The following is a 24,829-nucleotide window of genomic DNA, read 5'->3' on the forward strand; positions in this document are numbered from 1 at the left end:
TGTCCAGTCGCGCTGCAGACATTCATAGTAATGACCTGGGACTCGGCTCTGTGTATAATGGAGTCTATATGAATAAAGAATAAAAAAACCACAAAACTTCAAAATGAAGTACTTTATTTCTTTAGTAGATTTTAGTATTTGAAGAATAACATCAGTATTCAAAGATGGCCGCCACGTTTCACATGTAATGGATGCTCATGACACCAGGTATAAACGATGTTAATGTGTCTACGTATTGTGACTGCGTGCGTCAAATTCGGCCCATCTAGTCCGCATGTATTTGCTGACATAAAGACTCAGACCATACTAAGTCACTGGCCTCTTCTTAGATTCAGTAGCCATACATAGATGTTGGTGGCCGCACGGTGTGATGCTGATGATCTTAGAATCTATATGATGAATAGAAGTCCTGCCCGGGCATGTTTTTAAAGCATCAGTTTGATCACTTTTATCATAAAACAAATCATTCAGTGGTAAACTCTTTTCCCCACTCGAGAACCTGATGGCTTGTCACGTGGGTGATCAGTCGCCCCCCCACGCGTGGCAGGGCACCTGTTTGAGGGTCTAGGTAACGTCTGGGCCAATGAGCTGGGGAGAGGCTGTCACACATGGTGAGTTCAGCACACAATAGGGGAGGATCCGGCGGCGCTCGCACTTCCCTCTCCCGCCAGCTCTCGGTCCAAGGGACCAGCAGCCTGCCCGCCACTCGCTCCTGGCTCACACGCACCTCCCGCCATCCCTCGCAACCGGAAGTTCCCGGCGGGACGGAGCGCGGGACAGGGTCACATCTCTCAGCGCGCCCAGCCGGCTGCTTCCTCCTCAGATGGGTACGGAGCGCACGGGGCTGGGGGAACTGAAGCTCAACTCAGGAATATAGACCCGGGGCTCCGGTATTACCGGCCTACGTGTCCTGTCACGCCGCACACCCGTGCGTTCCCCAGACACTTTGCTTTGTTTTTCCACGAGTCACTTTGGCTGCCTCCTCCCCTTTGTGTAGAATATTCCCGGTAACTTTACGTACGCGGGGGAGTCGGCCTCGGCAGGCGTGCGCACGTTGTTGCCAGTGTGACCCGGTATCCTTTCTCTCCACAGTGTAAGCCGGTGGGCTAGCAGAGGACATGCCGCTACTGCACCGGAAGCCGTTCTCCCGGCACCCGCCGCCCCCGGACCTCGAGCCCACGGAGCGCCTCTTCCATTGCCGGGTGACCAACGAAATATTCAGGGACTATGAGTAAGAAAAAGCCCCTCATCCCTCGGCTGCTGCGGCTTCCTAACGCCCCACGGCAGTGTATGCAAGCCGGGCATGTGATTGTCAGCTCTCCCAGCTGCTGCTGAACCTCTTGGGGCAGGAAGTTTCCCTGGACTCTGGGGCTGTACATAGGGGCTTCTCGCATGGAATTCCTGTATCTTAATAACCCCCCCTAGACTCATCAGCAGTCCTAATCTTATTCGTCAGTGTAAATGGGGTCAATTTCCCAATCTTGGGAGGGAGGGGGTGATTGTCACACGTCTTGCTCAGACGTCTTTATTGCATCTTATATCTAGATAGTCCCAAGAGCTTACAATCTATCATAGTTATCACCTCCACCAAATGTGCTTTTTTTACTGAATGTAGCTAATCTGCTAGTCTTTTAATTGTTGTTTTTCCTGTACGGTAGCCATTTCCTCGGGCTGGAAATCCCGCTTTATATATAAACTCTTCCCCATATACATTAGAACGAAGATGTCGTTATTCTACGTGTTGCGTTTGAACCCCTCGCTCTGAAAGCTCCCTCGGTGGGACATGTGGCTGATCGCTCTTTTGTTTTGAAGCTTTAGCGTGTGCTTCGGTGGAACTTTTAAAGTTTTCCTCTCGGTCTATAGTTTTAGTGTAGAAAATGATTTTTGGTGAGGATCGTACATATTTTTGTTATTTCGGTCCTTTGGGATTTCACGGTAAGAGTCTTTCATTCTTTTTCTACTATTATTCTTTTTTTCCTCCCCTTTTGTTTTCATCGGCTTTTGTGTGGGACTGAAAACAGATCTCCGTGCCTGTCTGCCGCTTCCTTTATCGTTGGTAGATTCTGAAAGATGCAGAACAAAGTCAGACCGGGGTGTGATGCGCTGCGGCTGGCGGCTGCGTGAGCCTCGCACTCCTGTGTAACCATTTTCAGGACACACAAGCAAAAATATTTACTTTAAAAAAGAAAAGAGAGGCCAAAACTTTCTGCTTCGTTGGATTCCGCAACTTTTGCTTTTTATTTTTTTTTTTGTTTTTGTTTTGATTTTTAATTGCGTCTGAAATACAAACTTATGGCAGAAAATGCTTATTAGTAGCACCGAAAACCAGCTTGCGATTCAGTCCGTTTGTATATGTTTTTACCGTTCAGATGTTTGGGGTCACTCCGGTGTTTTGACAGAAAATTTCTAGCTGTAACATGATTTGTGAAAGTTTCAACATTGTCGGAACACTGGAGTGATGGGAGTGATAAAGGGCCGTCGGAACACTGGAGTTTTTGATAAAGGGCCGTCGGAACACTGGAGTGATGGGAGTGATAAAGGGCCGTCGGAACACTGGAGTGATGGGAGTTATAAAGGGCCGTCGGAACACTGGAGTGATGGGAGTGATAAAGGGCCGTCGGAACACTGGAGTGATAAAGGGCCGTCGGAACACTGGAATGATGGGAGTGATAAAGGGCCGTCGGAACACTGGAGTGATAAAGGGCCATCGGAACACTGGAGTGATGGGAGTGATAAAGGGCCGTCGGAACACTGGAGTGATGGGAGTGATAAAGGGCTATCGGAACACTGGAGTGATAAAGGGCCATCGGAACACTGGAGTGATGGGAGTGATAAAGGGCCGTCGGAACACCTGAGTGATGGGAGTGATAAAGGGCCGTCGGAACACTGGAATGATGGGAGTGATAAAGGGCCGTCGGAACACTGGAGTGATGGAAGTGATAAAGGGCCTCTGTGCGCATATGAAGATATTCCAGCCATTTCCAGCTACAATTGTAATGGACAGAATTTGCTTTTCTTTCAAAAACAGGGAAGTTTCTAAGTGACCCCAAACTTCTGAACGGTTGTCAAAACTGTCTGGCGCATGCATCGTCCGCCGCAGCGTGGTTTAGTAAGACTTGCGTTGCTGTGCAGGGTGGCTAACCTATAGTCTCCCATCTACCATTTCATAAATTAGCGAGACTAGAAAACCCACGCCAGTTTGCGAGCTAGATCTGGGATTTCCCTGAACAAGCAGATTTTTTACGATGGAGGATCTAAATTATTCCGGAACGGCCAATAGTTAAGTTCATAGAATGCTCGAGGGTTCTTCTGAACCTGCCCCTCATGGTGAATAGTAAGGTAAGAGTTGAAAGCGCACCTGTACTGCAAACTCTTAGTTTAGTAAATAGTGCCCTTTTGATGTAATGTAACATGGTTATCTTTTAATGTTGAAGGGGTTCTTGATCTTTTTTTTTTTTTTTTTGGCTGTGTTGTGACGTTACTGTTTTAGATTTTTGATGGTAGGAAAATACATAAACAAGTCTAGATCAGCCAGCCCCTTAGCTGTAGTCCTGCAGCAGCTGGAGGGCCGCAGGTTGGACGCCCCTGGTCTAGATGGTAAGCTTGTGAACCAGGCTCTTCTTACCCAATGCATTGGTTTCCGACTTAACCCAAACCCTTTCGATGTATGGACTGTAAGAAGATGGCTCAAACTGGCCAAAAATATTTTTCAGGCAGTTTTGGCAAATATTCTATATTTTGGTTTGGCGAGTAAGGTGGGGGAAGCTGTTTAAAAAGCGCTGGGGTCACATCCTATGTTTACAGGATCCGTCAAGAGCAACGTGGCTATTAAATGGCTCAAAAACACCCTGGCGTAAAAATCAGGCGGTTAAACTTACCCGCTTTCTAAATTATTTACATATCAATTCCAATTATGTTTGCAAATCTAAATGCATGTATTGTTTCTCTCCATGCAGCGAGTTCTTCGAGCGCACTATCCTATGCAACAGCCTGGTCTGGAGCTGTTCTCTCACTGGCAAATGCGGACTTACGTACCAAGAAGCACTTGAATCAGAGAAGAAAGTCAGACAAAGTTTACAGAGCTTCCCAGAGCCCCTGATCGTGCCCATCCTATACATCTCTACCCTCGCCAACCACCAGCGCGTGGCAGATCTTTGCGCCAACGTCTTCGGATACGTCAAGAACAGATTCTTTGTTGGGGAGACTGTGGACGTGGTGAGAAACAACGGCGCCAGGTAATCCTTTCAGCCTGTGTTAGGTTATGATGAAAAACGAGCAGTTGTCGGGGTGAAGCGCTTACGAATCCTTAATCGGAAGGCGACCACCGTTCTCCTGGATTTATTAATATTATCGTATAATGACTATAACGCAAATTAACAAGCGTGCCTTGTAGTAGGTGGGATATCTGCAGCCTCACCGGTTCTCGATGGGGTTCGCAAGGTCCGGATACATGTAGTAAAATGGGTTAAGAGGTCTTCTGTGCAATTACGATTAGAAGAGGTTGCGTGAGCAACTTTGTTTGAAATCTGAACTAATGATGTTCACTCTTTAGTGAATAAACCATTAAGAAAAACAGTCCTGACTAAGAAGGATGGATGTGCTGCTGTGTGCGGGGTTCTATACGCAATATCTTATGTAAATGTAAAATGAGAATCTTCAATGCATATTCAGAAAAGGAACGAGAAAGGAACGCCCAGGAGAGAGAGAGGCTTTCTTTCTCGTGGAACAAAGGCTTATAACAAAGCTTGGTGTAGAAGGTTATATTAACTGCCTCGTTCTGTCGCTTTCAATTAATGCTTTCAAGGCATACGTTCGTGTCCCAGCTTGTTTGGAGTTGGGACGGTAATCCTGAAAGATTCTCATTCAGTCTTTGTCTGTCAGATTGGAGTGCAAAGTTTTGGAAGTCAAACTACCTCCCCAGCAAAATGGCGTGGCGAATGGTCATGACAAAGAGGAGGACACCATCATCATCAGCGATAGCGATGACGAATCTCCTAACACTCCCCCGCAGAACACGTAAGGAAAACGTTCCGGCTGTAATAACGCAATCGTACTTTTGCAGTCTGTGTGATTGTTTTGGATAAAAATTGTCTAAATGTTAACCTTATGACATCATATAACCAATTCCCTGTTGTGATGTTCTCACTTCTCCGTACCCATCCTTAACCCCTTAACGACCTATGACGTGCCTGACACGTCATGAGACTTAAACAAGATTAGAAAGTGTCGAGGCATTCGGCAACACCGAGATCGGCATCATGGGCCATGTCTGGCCCCTCCCCGGGGTGTCAACCATCTAGCGAACTTTTTCAACTTTATTATTAATGGAGGCCCGTTTTTAAAAACGTTAAACTTCAATGGTGTTGCTGGAATGCCTTGATCAGGAGGCATTCAGAGACACCAAACACTTAACCCAGGACGGGCTGTGACCGCTCCGGAGAGCGGTCACAGCCACCACTGCCGGTGATCTTCGCCATCCGCGAGATGGCGGCCGCCCGGGAAAAAAAATGATAAAGTTGAAAAAGTTCACTAGACGGTCTCCACACCCTCTAGAGAACTCTGGCTCCACTTGCAGGTTGAATACAGGTACTGCATTCAACCATACAAGTCAAAATGTGATTAGTAAAATATTAAAAAAAATAATGAAGAAAAAAAAAAAAAAGCTTAAAAAAACATGGTAACATGTAAAAAATGTTATGCATCAGAGGAACTATCCAGTTCCAGCAAAATGTACAAAAAAAGTCCAAAAAGAATAAAATAAAAAAAATGAAAGTTTATTAATATGAGCAAGTGCTAAAATTAGCGCTGTATCTTCCCAAAAATCCTGACATGGAAGAATTTAAATAAAAGCATTTCAAATACCAAAGGGGTGTCTAATTTAAAAAAATTAATGGTTTGATGGGGTAAATTAGAGTGGCCGGGCTCAAAGATAGGGCATAGGCACAGACTGACCGAAATGGGGGAAAAAAGCGCACTTCCCAAATGTGGCCTATTAACCCCAAACAGCAGTCAAACCCATGCATGGGTGGTATCACTGTACTCGAGAGATGTTCCTGAACACATATTAGGGTGTTGTTTGATAGTGACGTATACCTGGAGCTATAAATTTATACCCAACAACTTATACCCAGTACAACTTGTGTGTAAAAAAAAAAATACCAAAAAAATACTACCGCAAAGTGTGGCAAAGGCTGGTGGTAGAATCTCATGCATGGAAAAGGTTAAAATACTAGCATTTGAAATACCTTGGGGTGTCTAGTTTTCAAAAATATATGGTATGATGGGGTAAATTGAATTAGCCGGCTTCAAAGATGGTCCTATTAGGACATGGGAGCAGAAAATGCGCACTTCCGAAATGTGGCGTTTTACCTCCCAAACAACCCGACAAACCCATGCATGGGGGGTATGACTGTACTCGTGAGATGTTGCTGAACACATATTGGGGTGTTGTTTGAAAGTGATGTATACCAGGAGCTGTAAATCCATACCTGAAGAGCAATTTTAGCGATAAAAAAACACAAAATAAATTACTACCACAAAGTTTGACAAAGACTGGTGGTAGAATTAGTGCATGGAAAGAGTTAAAATTCTAGCATTTGAAATAACCTGGGGTGTCTAGTTTTCCAAAATATATGATTTGATGGGGTAAATTGCGTAGGGCGGCTTCAAAGATACCCGAAATGGCACATGGGGGGAAGAATTACCAGATTTGGAAAAAATGGTTTTGAAATAGCAAAACGCTACCTGTACTTATTGCTCCATAACGTGCAGAAAAAAAGCAAAAAAACATAACATTGGGTATTTCTAAACTCACGACAAATAGTAGAATATATTTAGTAGGTTTTTTCATTAGCTTTTTTGGATGAGTAAAAGATTTTTGGGGTAAAAGTCAGAAAATTTGGGTGTTTTTTTTTTTTTTTTTACATTTTTCATAATTTTTTTTTTTTTTATGGGAAATTAGATAATATGATTAAAACAATGGTATCTGAAGAAAGCCCTTCTTGTCCTGAAAAAAAACAACATATAATTTGTGTGGGTTCACTAAATGAGTGAAGAGAAAATTACATCTAAACACGAACACCGCAAAAGTGTTAAAACTTTTCGGTCCCAATGGTACAAAAGGTAAAACACAGCCTGGTCCTTAAGGGGTTAAAAGGCTGTGTGAAGCAGTCACCAACAATCAGCAACTTACTAATGGATCTGCAGCACAGTAACTACCGGTCGCTCATTAAAATTGGCTAACAAGGGTATTTTTCTGCATTTTCTTTTTCTTTAACATTATAGGAAGAGCAAAGAGCCCGTCGATCCATCTTTACTCAAATACAAAGTGGAGCCTATCGTAAAGGAGTTATATGAATCTGTTACTGTCAGGTCATCACAACTCAGGTATGCCCCCCCACTTATGTGCACACAAGATATCAAAATAGGACCGGTGTGTGTGTGTGTGTGTGTATATATATATATATATATATATATATATATATATATATACACACACATTTTTAAGGCTGCTACCTGACTATATGATGCTGGAGATCTGCTTCCCGACTCCAGTTTACTAACAGAATCTGTGCAAAACAGCATTGGATCCCTGTGCCCTTCTGCTGAAACAACAGAACACATTTGCTTCTAAATTTTCTTGTAGGTTCTACTATTCACAACTAAACATTAACCATGCAATTCAATTACGTTTTACGCATAATCACTTTTTATTTTATTGTGCCTCCGTTTTCCTTCGCTAACATGTTACCTGTCGTTTTTCTCTGTAGTCGAAAACCAACTTTGTTTTCTCAAGAGCGACTGAAACTTTTCCTAAAGCTGCACTGTGAGCCCCAGAATGGGATCCTAAAGCCCAAGGTATAGTCACACCTGTTGTGTTGTAATTTGCATACACTTCCATGTTTGTGGGTTTATTATTATTATTTGAAACATGTTATTTCCTTTTTAATTTCTTTTCCATTATTCAACACATTTCTCTCTTTTTTTTTTTTTTTTTCTCTCTTCTTCATCTATAAAGGCCAGTTCACTTACAAAGTATGAGGTTTCAAGGGAAGGCTTCCATTGTTATTTTCCCGATGATCCTCCGATCTTTCAGCTCCCCGCGACGAGCCAAAAACAAATGGGAAGATCTCCGGCCAGCCAGCACTTATCCAGAGTGAGTTCATACGCTGTCCTGAAAGATCGATCGATCGATACTGTCGTCGTTTATACTTTTGCATTGTGCACGTTTCGTTATGTGCGCATGCAGAGCGGGTATGTTGCAGTGCCTACAGAAAGTACCTTGATTTAACGGTCGGTTGACATGTGCAGCGTGTGGGTGTTGGAAGTTTGACGTGTTTCTTATCGCATACATACATTTTTCGATCTCGGATTTCTGATTTACTTGTTTCCACGGTTATGTGGTAAAAGTGTCCATTTGTTGACTGGATGTGGTCAAAACAGCTGCAGGAAAAGTCTTTGTAGTAACCGATATCCGTTTTGGTATGAGAAGCTGGGAGTTTAGATTCTCGGCTGTGGTCATTTTTTAGAGGTTTCAAGACAAACATAAAGTTTTTGGAGACGCTCTTCTGGTCGTACGCTAAAGAAATAACTTATTTCCAATGACCCACAAGGTTGGCTTGTTCACTTCCGGTTAATATACCCTCCAACTGCATCCCTGCTCTCAACATGGTATATGTTTGATCGTTTAGGTGCTTTTCTATCATTTGCTATCAGAGAGACGTTACTTATATTTTGTGAAAACACTGAAAATTACATTTGTTTTAGGGCAATGGTTTACCAAGCAAGCAAAATCAGAGCAAAGCAGCTAAAGAGAGAGAGAGAATCTTGAAGCACAAAAAGGAGCTGAAAGCTATGGGTATGAAACAAAATCATGTTGAAATAAATTATACCTAATTTAAAAAAAATATGTATCTTTTTCCTAACATTTAATTTAACCCAATTTAATGTGTGTATTTTTTAAGGTTATTTATACACATTGGCAGGCTCCTGTTTCTTTTTTTTTTTTTTTTTATTTACGTTCCTTTATTCCATATCTTTTTGGATGGATGATTTACTACGTTCGTTCTCAGAACTGGAAAAGGCAAGGATGCGCAGAGTGCGTGCAGAACTGGAAAAGGCGAAGCTTATAGAACGGAAGAACAAGGACCGGCAAAAAGAGGAACTGAAAAAGATGGTCGAAGTAGAAAGATTGAAGAGGAAAGAAGAAACTGAGCGGATCAAATTGGAAAAAGAGAAGGTAGTTTAATTTCAATTGTTAATTCTCCCTGCCTTAACACTGAACATTGGTTTGTCACACCCTTCGAGCCGTGTAATGCACGCGATATAAATAACAAAGCATTAAGGCTGCATATTCTTATTTCAGGAAAGGGAGAAAATCCGAGAGGAGAAGCGGAAATACGCTGAACATCTGAAACTTTGGAGCAAGCCCAGAGAAGACATGGAATGCGACGACCTCAAGGTTTATTTTTTTGGGGTTTTTTTATGCTCCTAGTCACTTCTAACAAAACAGTCAGGTTCTGTGTTCTCATCCTATAAGTCCATTTTGTTGGTGTTCCTTTCCCTGTAACCTCCTCCGGCAGAAAGGACTTTTCAAAAATCGGTTTTGGAGTTAAATGGAAGATGGGAAGCCTTCTGGTGTGAGAACGATGAGCTTTGTACTGTTGGTGTGACCTGTCCGTGCAAAGGCGTTAAAAGAATTGCTTGCTTGTAGATTCCTTTGACTAATACATGACTCTAAAATATGCTTAACCCTATGTTTTCAGTACACAATTTTTCCTCCTTGTGTTTGTGAAAGCCTGATTCCTAATGTGTATATTTTTTTTTTTAATGTTCTTCAGGAGCTGCCTTTGCCCATTCCTGTAAAAACACGGATCCCTCCTGAATGTTTCGGAGATGCCGTCATGGTTTTAGAGTTCCTCCATGCCTTTGGAGAGCTGTTCGAGCTCAAGGACGAGTTTCCTGAAGGAATGACGTTTGGTGTGTGCTATAGATTTAAACATACGGTTATTTCTGATTATAGTCTTTTGTGTTGTTTTACAAATGTTTTGCTTTTGCTGCTTTTTATTAATCTGACATGCCAAATATAATATGAAGGTCAATATGAGTTGGCTAATATTGCATGGCAGCACTTAGTAAGTAGCTGAAGAAAACGCTGCGTATCCTATACATTATACTTTTCTGCGTAAAGGCTTTTTAAGTGTATGTGTAGTTATTCCTGCGATGCAGACGTGTCTATGTATCTTATTTGCGTTAAGCTTTGCACGTGATATCGGTAGATAATCACAATAAAGCCAATCTCGTTTTTTCTGTTTCTTTGCTTTTCAGAGATGCTTGAAGAGGCCTTGGTTGTCAGTGACCCTGAAGGGCCGCTATGCGAGCTGTTGTTTTTCTTCCTGTCTGCCATCTTTCACGCCATGACTGAAGAAGAGGAGGAGGTGGCAAAAGACCAGATACTGGAGGCAGAGACAAAAGGTTAATTCTTTTCTAGATATCATGCATACATTATGAGCAATGCATAGCCACCTAATCTTGCCCTGTTCTGTAGAAAACGAAGTACGGAACATCGGGCTAATTCATTGGCGTGACATCACGTAACTCAAGTATTCCTGGTTGTGTGGATTGATGTGTTTTCTTTTTTTGTTTGTCAGATCTGACAGAAGCGTTGGACGAGGCTACTGACCCAACCAAATCGGCGCTTTCTGCCGTGGCCGCTTTAGCGGCTGCTTGGCCGCAGTTACACCAAGGTACGTTCCAAATAGATATTAATTTTTTTTCAAAAGGTCCCTTGCAGAATGAGTCTTGACCCAAAAAAAAGCCTTAGCAGTTATGGATGTCCGTAAGCAGAAATCAGTATGTTTACTGTTACTTTTCTTTTGTGGTTCAAATCAAAAGGTTCTTCCTTCTTATTTCCAGAATTCTATTAGATGGTAAAACTTTATTATTTCAAAAAAGGTTTTTTTTATTATTATTTTTTTATTTTTTTTTCCGTGGAAACATTCCTTTATTAACACTGCTGGGTACTCCTAAGGATATATTGCGTTTACTTACAGAATGATTTGGCAAATAATGTGTGACTGTGTCTTTACTGTACTTTGACAGGCTGCAGTTTGAAGGATCTAGATTTGGACAGCTGCACGCTATCGGAGATCCTGCGGCTCCACATATTGGCATCAGGTTCCGATGCGAATTCAGCCAACGCCAAGTATAGATACCAGAAGCAGGGCGGATTTGATGCCACTGATGATGCATGTTTGGAGCTTCGCCTTACCCACCCCGCCATATTGAAGAAGCTCTCCTCCTTGTCTGTGTACGCCTTGTTACCCGGTGAGAGAGTAAATTTAATGAATTATACGTATCTACTCACAGCGCCAAGTCCAGAATTATCATAAAGGGACACTCTGGTGTCATAAAGTAGCCTCACCAACGAAGAATACATATTAAGATATTTTGTAAGTATTTTAATATGCATTCTGTGGATGAAGCATGCACGCTGGCAGTGATGGGATTCATGAAAAAATAAACCAATAACTAGTCACCACACTGTAATGTTCTCAGACAATATAAAACGGAAAGAATTATATTTAGTATGTACTTTTTACAGAACTGGCTTCTTGCTTTACTTTAAGCAAAACAATTCTAGAGAAATTAAGTTTCAGAATTAAATACAAAAAAAAAAATCTGTTTGAGCTCACAGCCATACAGAAACTACAGGCCCTACCTGCCACTAAGATAAACCGATACATTAGGTAATGAGTAATTGTTTGCTAAGTATGTTTTTTTAATCATTTTCGGCTTTATCATTACTGTCCCTTTTTAACCTGTAGGCAAAATGGCAACTGCGTCTTGAAAGCTCTATGTATCTTACTAGTTCTTAAACTCGTACAGTGACATAAACCCGCATGGCCCTAAATCATCCAGTTTTGCCGCTTTTGTCCTAGGTGAAAAACTGAAGATTCTTCATGCGTTGTGTGGCAAATTGCTCACTCTCGTCTCTACCAGAGATTACATTGAAGATAACTTTGAAGAGCTCCGCCAGGCTAAGCAAGAGTTCCGAGAACTGAAAGCTGAACAGAACCGCAGGGAGAAGGAAGGCGCAGCGGCCAGGTCAGTGCAGATATGCCCAGCAGCGGCATTAAACAGATCGATGAATGCTTAGTATGTGAAAGGGACTCGCTGTCTAGGAATCTGAGCCCATTTTAGGAGGCTTTATTTAAAGGGACAGGTCGCCTTACCGAAGAAGAATGCACATTAAAATATTCTGTGAGTACTTTAATGTACATTATTTAAGATGTAACTAAATCAGTTGGAAGCTGCAGCTCCCTGGGTCGCCTATGGTCTGATGCTCACCACTGATGGGCTGCATGGAGCAATGGAAAGAGCTCCTGTTGAAATCAGTGACAGTCCTTTTTGCGCATTGGGGGTTAAAAACCCAATCGAACTAAATTCCTAATTACTGAATTTCAGGAATTCCTTTTTTTTTATTTGTTTGCATCTTGTATGTTTTTAGGATTCGAAAACGAAAAGAAGATAAGCTGAAGGAACAAGAACTTAAGATGAAAGACAAGCAAGAGAAATTGAGAGAAGACGAAAATGCTGGCCTAGCTAGAGCTCCAGGGTAAGGCACAGGCATTTAACGTTAAAAAGTCACCTCTAACGGAAATTTAAGATAGGTTTGGGTTTTTTTCCCCTTCAAATCTGTGGTTCTTAGTGATACTGGCAATAGAGCCTTTCCACTTATTGGGTATTATATTTGATGCTCCCAGACTCTCTTCGTGAAAATGTAATTCAATGTGTCTGGTTTCGGAATGGTTTTTCTGCGTTTACTTGATTGTTTATATCCAGATAGCACAGGTTGTGGTATTGTCCTTCTACATATTAATACGGTGAGTGCACGTCACTTAATGCAGCACCCTCGCAGATCGCTGTTTTTATTTTATTGAAGAAGCTAATTTGCTTTAAGTGCTATTACCAGATATATTTAATGACAATTTAGTGTAAAATCCACAGAAGTATTCACCACTGTCTCGGATGCAGAAAAGACTTACAAAGGTGTAAACGTTTTGGCACGTATAACGTTGCTGTCCTAATCTGAAATATATGCTTTTTTGTGCATTACTGTTTAAAAGGAAGCTGGAAATTGAAAATGCGGCTTTCTACGGCGATAAAGACCCAGTGTGATGTGCGTAAAAAAATGCTAATTTGCCATTTATTTCCCTTAGGAATGAAGACCAAGAGGAGTTGGATACAAGTTCAGAGAATAAGGACCCGGAGCAGAAAGAGCAAGACAGTGAAGATGAAGAAGAAGCCACACCGTTTGGCAAGAAAGGCAGAGGTAGATATGTGTGAGCCATAATACTGTGATAAGTGATTTAATCTTCAGAGCGAACGAACCCATCAGAAGAAGTCATGCGTGGGACAGCAAACAAATGCACGGATGTCAGTTTTGGTACAATGCTGCTAGAAAACCCAGACGCTTGTCCTTTCTATATATTCATTTCGGAATATGTGCATTTGCTTTTGGTGGCTATTGTCTTGTGTACATAGTTTAATACGACGAGAGCAGAACAGAAGATAGGCTTGAAAGTGGAAGTGTAATTTTGTTTTTCCCTTGCGTTTTAGGAAACAAGGGCCAAAATGGCTTTAAAGACGGGAAGAACAAAGATCCAACCTCTGAGGGAACGTTAGAGAAGAAAGAACCTCTGACTCCTGAAGAGGAAGAGTCACTGAGGCAGGAGCAGCAAAGGAGAGAGCAGGAGTTACTGGCAAAGATACAGGCAGCCACAGCTTCTACCAATATCTCCCCGCTGGGGCGTGATCGTTGGTATCGGCGCTTTTGGACATTCTTTTCCTTGCCGGGCCTGTTTGTAGAGGAAGACTATTATGGCGTCACAGAAGACATGCTACAGCCTCGTCCCATTTCTCAGCAAGAGGCTGCAGATCTTGCACTTACCTCTCATGAATCGCCAGACCAGGAAGCCAAGGAAGAGCTTTCAAAACCAGTGACCAAGCCCAACCACTGGTGGTACTATAACTCCATGGAGCAGCTGGATGCCCTCCTAGAGTCTCTGAACACCAGGGGACGCAGAGAGAGTTCCCTGAAAGAGACCCTGTTACAGGAAAAGAACAAAATCTCTCAAAAACTCTGCAGCCTCCCTGCGAACCGCTTCAATACAGCAGGTAGAATGTCCTGGTTTGTTCGTTTACTTTTCAGAAGATTTACATGGGAATTTTACCCCTTCCTCTCCTGAAAGCCATGTCGTCTCTCCAGACAGTAAGCCTAATGTGAAGCCTGGATATTGTTACTCTACTCCATGGTATATCCATAGTGTGATTAATGACGTATCTGGGTGTACAGGGTGAAAACATAGTTTTCTGTACAACGTTATAATCGGTCTTTTTGCAGGAACGTTTTTTACAAGGACCCAAATCGTGGTTCACTGCATGACTTGGATTTTAGGTCTCATGTACACAAGAACAGATAGTGGAACTAATTTTTTTGGTTGTGTTTCTATAGATAACCCTCCAACGGATGTGAAACGTGGGCGATCCCAGACTACGCCTGACTCTCTACACGCCTCTGCAGAGAAGCAGCTTCAGTTCAGGCTATGTGATCTCCTTTTGGATATCGAAGATAGAATTTACCAGGGGACCCTAGGAGCCGTCAAGGTACTGATCCCGAACTAAAATTCCTGCACCTACTTACATTGGCTAAGAAAGAACCTTAGCCAAAATCTAGATTGCATCCATCCGCTACGGTGTCCGTACTGTCTTGGTAGATAAACGTTACCTTACAAATGTTTGCTGCAAGAAATCCTCTGTTATAGAAAAAGGTGAAATGAAGAAACACTGCAGGGAGTGTACGCCATGTCTTATCAATGTAATGATGAGTGAGCATGGCCAACGGGGGAATCATTGTGCTAGTAGGGTTCATCCCTGCCACTGAGTGCCCCCAAACCCTGGCATTTATAAGGACCAGTTTCAAGTTTATCTGGGATCAGAGACCCGCCAAAAAAACATCTCTGGTTGTAAATGTGAATATGGAAGGATAATGTGTCCAACAGAGTCCCATTGCTTGAGAATAATATCTCCACGTGTTAAATGCAATATAGTATCTTGGGATTGAATGCTTCACAAACAGCAAGAGCTGTTGGCTGCCTCCCTATGTTCAGGTGACAGCGCAGCCTAACGCCCCATTCGTTTTGTGCTTTGTTATAAGTAAAGGGCGATATAAACATTTACTCTTCGTCCGTCCTAATGTTGGTTGTTTCAAACGCTTTCAAATTTGGTTTGCTTTCAGGTCTCTGACCGGCAGTCGTGGAGAGCGGCTATCGAGAAATGTTCGACTGACCTTCTGAGCGAGGAAGCAAAGGAGAACGGAGACGTGAAGCCACAGAACAATGAGCCTGCCGAAGAAATGGAAATCGATTTAAAACCGAATGTTAAAGACAGGTGAGGTCAAGGTGCCAGCTGACTTGTCCTTCCAGATGAATTTTAATGCAGCTTCTGTGTTTTTGGAGTTCTTTTTATTTATTTAAAGCATTTCTTACTTGCGTTTTAACGTCTCATCCATTTATTTTATATTTTCAGTGGTCTGATTTTATGAACACTGGGCATGTCCTTAGCTTTGATATCACTATCATCTAAATCCTAAATTAGAATGATCAATGCAAATTGGCATTTATTTTAAAAAAACAACCTTCACTAATGCTGATGTTCTTTTTCTGTTGGAGCTGCCTGCAGTGGATTGTGGGTTCCGTAATTATTTCAGTAAGCAACCTTCCTTAGCATGCTCTATTACCTCAACGCGAATAACATTGTTCTTGGCTTCTGATCGTAGTCGTGCAGCGTTAACATGATCCAAAATTGTAAAACCTCTTTCCCTTTGGCGACACAGTCCTACGAGAGCCTCTTACCTTTTCCTACTATATATATATGTATGTATATGTGTATATATATATATGTGTGTGTATGTATATATATATATATATATATATATATATATATATAATATAATTCCTTTCTTAGTTAATGGCACACTGGGGAAAAATAAGACTTGGCCTTAAGCAGTCATTGCTATAATTTCCCCCTATTAGAGCGCAAGGTAATGCGGAATTAAGGAGCCAAGGGTCAAAGCAGCCGCTCCATAAGGCAAGAAGAATGTACGTATTGATGCCCAAATGCTATGGCCGTGGCTCATGTCATTGCCGCTCCGATGCACAAATCAAAGTTTTAAGCCGCCGACAAGACCATATAGTAATTCTTGAAGAATTAAAGGGCAAACCTAGCAGAGGACACAAAAAGGGGTAAAAAAAACTTTAAAGGTTTGCGTTTTTCAACGTGTTTGAGGTCGGGAACATGTTACAGGAGGGGTGAAAGAATAGACAACGCAGAAGACCTCGCTTTATATCCAGTTCCTCCTGTTTCACTCCCGTCGTGCCTTGTTCATTATTTCTGCACTTCTATAATGGTTGTATATCCTTCTTTTATTCACGCTTGTTTTGTAGGCTCCAGGGACTGAAAAACGAAACCCCTAGCGCCACTTCCACAAGCGCCAACACCCCCCAGCCCGTGAACAATTCCGTACGTTTCCTGGCACGCATTTTACTGCAAATTGAACAGGGAGTGGAGCGAAAGTTTTTGAAAGCTCCCCTTGGTGAGTCCTCCCCACCTTGATATTGATACCAGACATCTGTGATGCCAAAGTTTGTTTTATGGCGTTGAATTCTGTTTCCACGGTTAACCTCCATAATTAAACTCTCTGCCTTCATCTACCAAGATTTCCAGACTTAACCATACTGGAACCAGTCAAAGATCCCTCCATCCCTCCTCAAAGTCACCCACGAAATGCATGCGCATGTTCTGTTTGCAGGTTGATTCATTATGATTTAAGCATGTTGAGTTCTTCAGTGTCATAAACACAAGAGAAGCGTCATTTATTTTACAAGTACGTTACCATTTTGCAAATCTAATTCTTCTCCGCCTTGTGTAGGAGATGCAGAGGATACCAAAAGGGATGCAAAATCTGATAAAAAGAAAAAGGAAGACCGGAAAAGGAAAGATGAAGAGCAAGCTAGCGAGAAAGACGGTAGGTGTTTTGATGGTTGATTTAGAAAACAAAACTTTGAATATCTGTCAAATATACATAACCTTGAGTGACAGAAAAGAAAATTTTCATCCCCATATATTGAGCGTAGTGACTGATTGTAATAATGCACAGGTTGCTTTTTTTCCCCCATCAATAGGGAATGTCTGGCAATAAATGGCGGCATGGGAATCCCTCTATTTTTTATCTTAAGAGAATAACAGAGAAACTGCAGCTCGTGATCGCTTTGAGTCCCTGCCAGTTGTAACATTCATGGCATTTCAGAATAGTCGCTAACCGACTGCTTTGTGATATATCTCCGTGGGAAAAATAGCGTGTATTTATTGATTTAAAGAAAACCAGGCCATAAAGCCCTCTTCCTTTGGTTTGTAGATGCCAGCGAGAATGGCCGTACCCAGAGGACAGTACTGGAGCGATGGAGGGACTCTTTGCTGTCCTCCGGAAGCCTGTCCCAGATCTTCCTTCACTTGTCAACGCTGGATCGCAGCATTATGTGGTCCCGCTCCATCTTGAATGCACGGTGCAAGGTCTGCCGAAAGAAGGGGGACGGGGAGAGCATGCTGCTTTGTGATGGATGTGACAGAGGCCATCACATTTACTGTGTGAGGCCCAAACTAAAAGTAAGTTTGTGTTTTTTTGTTTGTTTGTTTTTTTTGAACCCCCCCCCCCAAGTATCGCTGCGGACTATTTAAAATATTTGAATTAATGGAGGGTTTAATGGCACTGGCATAGTGGAGGCCCCATCCATATCTCTCTCAAACTATTCCTTCAGTGTATTCCTGAGGGGGACTGGTTCTGTCCAGAGTGCCGACCTAAGCAACGATCCAGACGGGCACCCACCAGACAGAGGCTCTTAGTGGACAGTGATGAAGAGATGGAGGAGGAGGAGGAAGAAGAAACTGTGGAGGAAGAGGAGCAAGAGCAGAGTGAATATGAAAATGAGGAGGAAGAGCTATGTGCAATGTCTGAAGAGGAAAGGTGAGAGCGGGCATGAAAGTCTTTCATGTAGTTACGAAAATTATAACATGTTGTGGTTTCCGAACTGCATTCTGGTAGATCACATGAATACATTTATCTCAAAGGGACCATCCCTGTTCCGCTCCGTGCAGATTTGTGCGCAGCTTGGCGTCTGTTTTCCGTAGACCCCGCCGCTTTATCTTCTCTCGCAGGTCAGCTGCACGGTCATACGTGAAGTCATGTGAGGTGACTTGAAGTTATGTGTTCTGCTTCTAAGTGGGGGGGGCTGACTTTTTCAGTAGAAGCAGAGGAGGAAGAACAAGACGTAGAAGTCTAATTTTCCAACTTAATTAAGATTGCAAAGAATGTGCTGGAGTTCATGTAAAGTTGACTCCACATGTGTTACTACTGTGATTTGGAGTGTTCCTTTTTGGAGTGTCTTGAATGTTTATATGCTAATCTTTCAAATATGTCATATTTCCAGTCCACCAAGGAGAGGACGGGCCAAGGTGCATTTTCCTTTGAAGAAGAAAGGCGGAAGGGCAGGTGGCAAACCCGGACCCAAAAAGAAAGGAAGGAGAGCCTCCAAAAGCCCGCAGGGAACACCAAAAAACATCTTGCCTACACCAAAAGGACGAGGACGAGGCACAGGAAGAAAAACCCGATCTGCTCCACCCTTGGAAAATAAGAGGTCATCGCGTCTCTCCACACGTAACTCAGCGGCGGATGCGTCCTCACCTGAGACTTCTCTTGTAGAGCTGGTCCGTGGGAAAGGCCCGGGCAGGGGTAGAGGCAGGGGCCGGGGTAGGGGCCGTGGAGGGATGCAGAAGTCTGCTGGTAACACTCCCGTTGGAAGCCCATTTGCCTTTCGGCCGTTCAGTCTTGAAAGTAGCGAGCAAACACCTCGAGGGAAAAGGAGCAAGTCCGACGATTCACAGACTGCGCCGACTAATTCCACGGGGCGAGGAAAAAGACGTCAGTCCGCAGGTAAATCGATTCTTTAGCCTATGTCATGAAATGATTAGGTTCGATAGCAAGGGAAATTTGCTGATTTTTCTGGTGGTCCTCCTCTGAGGATGATTTGCTTGGATCATCACTGCAATTTTACTTGGTTATAAGCAATTTGTGCTTCCCTTCCCTGCCCCACCTCCCAAGTTAAGGAGTCATGTATTGTGTGCTTGTCATATATTGCAGAAGGAAAACATTTCAATATTCTCATTGCCAGCAAATTCCACAACTCTTTACATGCGTAGGCAGTGGCGGAACTACCGGGGTCGCGACTGCGACCGGGCCCTGGAGTTCAGCCAGTCAGGGGGGCCCAAGGGGTGCCGAGCGGTTGCTGAAAACCGCTCGGCAACTCTTGGGCCCCCCTGACAGAAATCCAGGATACCTCTGCTCCCCGCCGCTGCCACTGCTGCCGACGTCGCCGCCGCCTGCCTCAGCGCTGCCCAGAGTACAGTGTTGGGAGCGTGAGGCGTTTGTCTCGGGTGCCTGCGCTTCACGCTCAGCAGTGAAGCGCCGGCACCCGAGACAAACGCCTCACTCTCCCAACACAGGAGTTGATGGTAAGTGACCTACAAAGGGGGGTGGTAGGGAGGGAGTGGGTAAATCGTGAGAAGGGGGGGTAGGGAGAGAGAGGGTAGATCGTGAGAAGGGGGGGTAGGGAGGGAGATCGTGAGAAGGGGGGGGTAGGGAGGGAGATCGTGAGAAGGGGGGTAGGGAGGGAGATCGTGAGAAGGGGGGTAGGGAGGGAGAGGGTAGACCGTGAGAAGGGGGGTTAGGGAGGGAGAGGGGAGATCGTGAGAAGGGGGTTAGGGAGGGAGAGGGGAGATCGTGAGGGAGGGAGAGGGTAGATAGTGAGAAAGGGGGTGGGGGGGGCCCTTAACAGATTCTCGCACCGGGGCCCTGAGGTTTCTAGTTACGCCCCTGTGCGTAGGATAAAGCTTACTAATAACTGGGAGCAAGATACGTACAAGTTATTATATACACTGCAACAGCAGACAAGAAAACATTTAGCTAACTGTATGGAGAAGCGGTAAGAATGGGCTCTGCCGTAGTTTAAAAAAGGGCTTCATTTGCCCAATGGGCATGTTGACTGGATAATGAGGTTGAGGGGTATAGTTACAAAAGTAGTTTTAGACGCCAAAATTGCATGAGAATTCGCTTTCACAATTTATTTATTTATGGTTTTTTTTAAAGAACAGTCAAAATTATCTCTTTGGCCTCTGTGTACTTGTGTTTGTAGTATGCCCTCGATGAAGCTATTTTATATGCCAGAAACACTTTAATATGTTGTAGTTCCTTTGCTCTTTCATTACAGTTTATTCATTTTTTTTGTCTTTTCTCTAAAGACGTTCTTACCGCGGACCAAGGAAGCAGAAGGAGCTCCGGAAGGCATCACGGTGTCCACGAGTTGTCGGCCTGTGAACAGTTAATCGTGGAGTTGGTGAGGCACGACGACAGCTGGCCTTTCATGAGACTCGTGTCCAAAAATCAGGTACTATAAGCAAGCGGTGCTGTGTGGCTACTACAAAAATCTTTAGTGCCAGTTTAAATTCAGATTTAGCATGCCCTAGGATTTGTGAGAGATATGTTGAGATGGAAAGGGAAAATTGGAATGGCAAACAATGCCACGTGGATGCCGGAAGGCAGTAGCCCTGGTTTTCTGCGATCGGGCTTCTTTGCCCAACTAGATACTTCACTTGGATGAGATTTAATTTTATGTTGTGCATAAATTTATGCCTGATCTCTGTGGATATAAATATATATAATTTTTTTTGAGGGTGGAAAAGCAGCATTTTGTATTTTTTGCGCCACATGTCAAGTTCTGTGGGAACCTTTACATAGAACGCAAAATGTACAGTAATGTATGGACCTGCATGAATGTTTTTAGGACGTCACAGAATGTCTTGGTGGGGGGGGGGGGTTTAGTACAATTTATCATTTTAGGCCAGTATTAATATGTGGCCGTCAATAACACAAATTACTTTTTTCATGACAATTAAAAGTGTACTGAAAAAGGATTCTTATGTAGTATCTCTAGGTGTCGTTCTTCAGATATTCGCACATAGTGGGGATATTTTTGGTGTAATAACAATGTTTTGGGGCACACGGTTTTTATTTCTTGTCAGAAACTTTTTAAAAAGTGAAATTAAAATAAGAAAAATGTCTTGTAGGTTCCAGACTACTTTGACATTATCCAGAAACCCATTGCCTTAAATCTCATCAGAGAGAAAGTGAACAAGTGTGAATACAAATCGGCAGGTAAGTTGTTGGAATGAATATTGTGATGCAGACTGCTCGTCCGTTTCCCATCCCAAGGCTGAGAGAATACACGATTCCCGTGCAACAGAAAGAAAACCTACTTTAGAAGTGTGTGTGTTTAACCATTTTTAGCTGATCAAACATTAACAGGAGGATGATTCCGGGTATATGTGTCTCTTCTCCATCCTTTGATTATAGCTTTAGTGTAATGCAACGTACGGCCGGGCAGAGGCGGCAGTTGTCCCCCGGGCCATTCCAAAAGTCTTTACCAAGGTCTAGCGTGAGCAGGAAAGGTGGGAACACATCAGGGTCAAGGCTCCTTTACCTGCCCCGAGCCAGAAGGTGCCAGCCGTCAACCTGGCAACACGTTCTTTACATTATTGTATAAAGTACATATATTTTCCACTGGACTTACTCATTAAGTGTCCTCGTTGCAGGAACACAAGTGATGACCCAAATCATTACTATGTGACACCATTCTTATTAAACAAAAACTTGTGTACCCTACAGTACATAACAGCTTTCTCTCACATGGTAATGGTTCCCAAAGAAATACTTTCTCTACATTTTCCTTGCAAGCAGCTGTCAAAAAAAAAAAAAAAAGGTACAATCCCTAGTGTAACTTCCTCGGCACGAGGCCAACTGGGATTAATATGTATGCGCATGTTCCATTCTAACAGCCCAGTTTGTGGAAGATGTCGAGCTGATGTTCTCCAACTGCTTCGAGTACAACCACTTCAACAGCAGCGAGGCTAAAGCAGGAGTCCGGCTGCAGTCCTTCTTTGTGAGCGAGGCGGAGAAGCTGGGGTTGGAGGTCTCGTCCAGGAAAACTCAAGCTGCCCCCCCACCTTCTAAAAGGTCTCGCATCTGAGAAGCCGGGCCGGGGGCCTCTTCTCCCGTCTCGTCTCGCGTGGTTTCAGGGAATACAATGTCCTGCTGTACAGAATCTCAGAATAAAGTAAAAAAAAACTAAAAAAAAAAAACCCTCAGTCACCTATTAAAGCACTGATCCCTCTCACTGCCCAGCACTCAGGGGAAAGCAACTAAACGTTGCTAAGCCAGGACCACGCCACGTTTTATACAATGTTATATGTATATCAGGTTTTCAGCAGTTTTACGGCGTTCTAACGAATTTATGTGTTAAGAAGTTGTTTACCAGTTCCTGACATGTTTTCTCACTTTTCTACGTTGTGTGTACCTATTTTGATAAGCAATTGACGGGGGCGAGGGGAAACTAAGCGGCCATACGTTTTCTACCTGAACAACACTACTTAAGTGAATAAAGTAGGGAATAAATATATATATATATTTTTCTGTTATTTTTGTTTCGTTTACTTGGACTTGAAAAGCTTGAGTATTTCTGGATTTCGTACCTAGATATTTATTTGGCATTCCAAGAAACTTGGGAGTGTCTTTTTTTTGTATTTATGAAGCGTTGAACCTGGCATGAAACGGTAGTGATGTGAATTTTGATAATTTCTGTATCGCACCTGAAACCTAGAATTGGCTTTTGCCAGTAAACATACGGAAGAGGTTGTCTCGTTTCCTTGTTTAATGTTCACATTCCAGTTTAAAACAATAAAATGTTTCTTTTTCCAGGATATTGTGCGGTCTCTAAGTCTTGTCTGTTTAGTGTTTATGAAATAGATATCGATGTGTGTTGTACGCCTTCCTATATACTTTCACCTAGAACTACTCAAACCCTCAATAACACTCAGGAGGCTCTTGACTATAAAAGAAGACCAAGGTGCAGTCGAGGTTTTCACCAATAATAATAATAATAGGCAGATTAGATGGGCAGAATGGTTCATCTGTCGTCAAATGCTGTGTTTCCGACCAATGCTATCTTATTTTGAGCTGACGAGTATTGTGGGAGAGCAGAATATTACAGAAAAATGGACTTGTTCCTTTTAGATGGACTTTGTTTCAATAGAGGCTTTAATGGCACCAATTCTATTCAGCCACATCATTTTAGTTATTCTTAGAAGCAAAGACATATATGATCGATGCTAAGGACATGTTTAAACGGGACACCATTAACTCCATGTAAACAAACCCCACAGAAGTATTCAATCTTTTATATGTGTATATGTAATGGGATACATATTTAGCATCGTGCACCGTAATAGGTATTGTTAGAAGATTCCTTTTAAAACTGGAAGTAAAGACTTATAACCTTCAGGAGCCACCAATCCAGGATCCAGCTCTTCTTGGAATATTTTCTCATGAAATTTAAACAAACTGCAAGTTAAATGAAAATATGAGACAATCGGATGGTGTCTTACAGGATGCTCTTTGTTCTGGCCCTGTGGACAGCGCATAGTCAAGTCCTTATACTACATTGTAACAGATGCCCATCTGCTGAAAGTCCGGGGTGCTCTCGTCTCCATTTATGGGGTGTAAGGAAGTTGTACTTTACTGAGGGGACGCTAGGTAAGTGGGACTAACTCCCGCCATATACAGCGAGGGGATGCCTAGCCGGGTCTCGTCTGCCGTCATATTCTATGTTTCTTGGTGGACATCACACGGGCCAACGCGTGCCAGAGAGAGGAGCTGTCACTTGTGGATCCCATGAGCATGGAGGATGGACAGGCAGAGACAGCTGCTTAGACACAATTTGCTCCATACTTGCCTTTACATTCTCTATTGCTCACTGTTTCCTTGGCAGGGCAATTCATTGACAGAAATATGCTGAAGCCTAACACTTGGCAAGGTGACATTTCTGCGATGTTTATATCTGGCATTGTGCTATTTCAGTTATTTCAACCGGTGGTTAACCCTCTACTACCATGTTGTGTCTGGGCTTGATATAGCCCAGATACCTCTCATCAGTCTTAAAAGTTCTTTAGAAATTTTCATGAAATCAATAATCTAAAAAAGCTAGGAGATATACTTTTTGACACGCAGGAATTATCCCCCCCCCCCCCCCCATTGAGTTATTTCTCCCCTATAAACTGCTAATTCTTAATGAACAGATCTTTTTTGTAAGACGGGACGAGGAGAAGGTGAGATGACTTCAAGACAGCAAATAGATTAGATAAAGCTTGGTGTGCCACGGTTATCATCTTCAAAACAATTACATTAAAACAATTGCACTGATTTCCAAACGAACCACATACATATGTTCTGTTCTGTTTTTTTTTTTAAAATTAATTCTTTGTCTCATAATCCTAACATAAATGTGTTGCGTCACTTCGGTAAAGCCCTTTGTGACGCAGGATGTACTGCAGGTCTTGGCAATAAAGGGTTAAGTGCGTCCCGTGTTGTAAATGCCCCAGTGCAGCTGTCAGAGCAGCAAGTGTTCAGTGAGCAAGCGCAGGGTTTCACCGTACACCCTCCTCTTTTAATATTGCATATCTCAAACCCTTTACCCCCCGTCTCCGTCCCTTACGTTACCCCCCCCCTCCTCGCGTTAGGACTCTCCCGATCTACTCGTCGTCACGCTGACAGTCTCTTTCCTTTTCTGTCTTTCTCTCCATTCCTACAGTCCTCCGTTACTCAACT

General features: G+C 43.0%; 1 protein-coding gene across 1 annotated transcript; it reads left to right on the forward strand.

The window, feature by feature from the left end:
- Positions 1-1,118: 1,118 nt before the first annotated feature.
- On the forward strand, positions 1,119-22,196 carry LOC149284659 (bromodomain adjacent to zinc finger domain protein 1A-like). Its single transcript, XM_089496295.1, has 26 exons — positions 1,119-1,231; positions 3,957-4,235; positions 4,882-5,016; positions 7,285-7,386; positions 7,770-7,857; positions 8,018-8,155; positions 8,767-8,857; positions 9,072-9,238; positions 9,365-9,460; positions 9,840-9,978; positions 10,327-10,473; positions 10,650-10,745; positions 11,101-11,325; positions 11,940-12,105; positions 12,509-12,616; positions 13,221-13,333; positions 13,621-14,178; positions 14,516-14,667; positions 15,299-15,450; positions 16,506-16,654; positions 17,477-17,724; positions 17,877-18,082; positions 18,942-19,048; positions 20,413-20,558; positions 21,238-21,325; positions 22,006-22,196. The coding sequence occupies exons 1-26, from the start codon at positions 1,119-1,121 to the stop codon at positions 22,194-22,196; spliced, it is 4,200 nt and encodes a 1,399-aa protein (XP_089352421.1).
- Positions 22,197-24,829: the final 2,633 nt, after the last annotated feature.

Source organism: Sceloporus occidentalis, unplaced genomic scaffold, assembly GCF_023333645.1.
Source record: "Sceloporus occidentalis isolate IW3139 unplaced genomic scaffold, rSceOcc1.0.p SCAF_89, whole genome shotgun sequence".
NCBI lineage: Eukaryota > Metazoa > Chordata > Lepidosauria > Squamata > Phrynosomatidae > Sceloporus > Sceloporus occidentalis.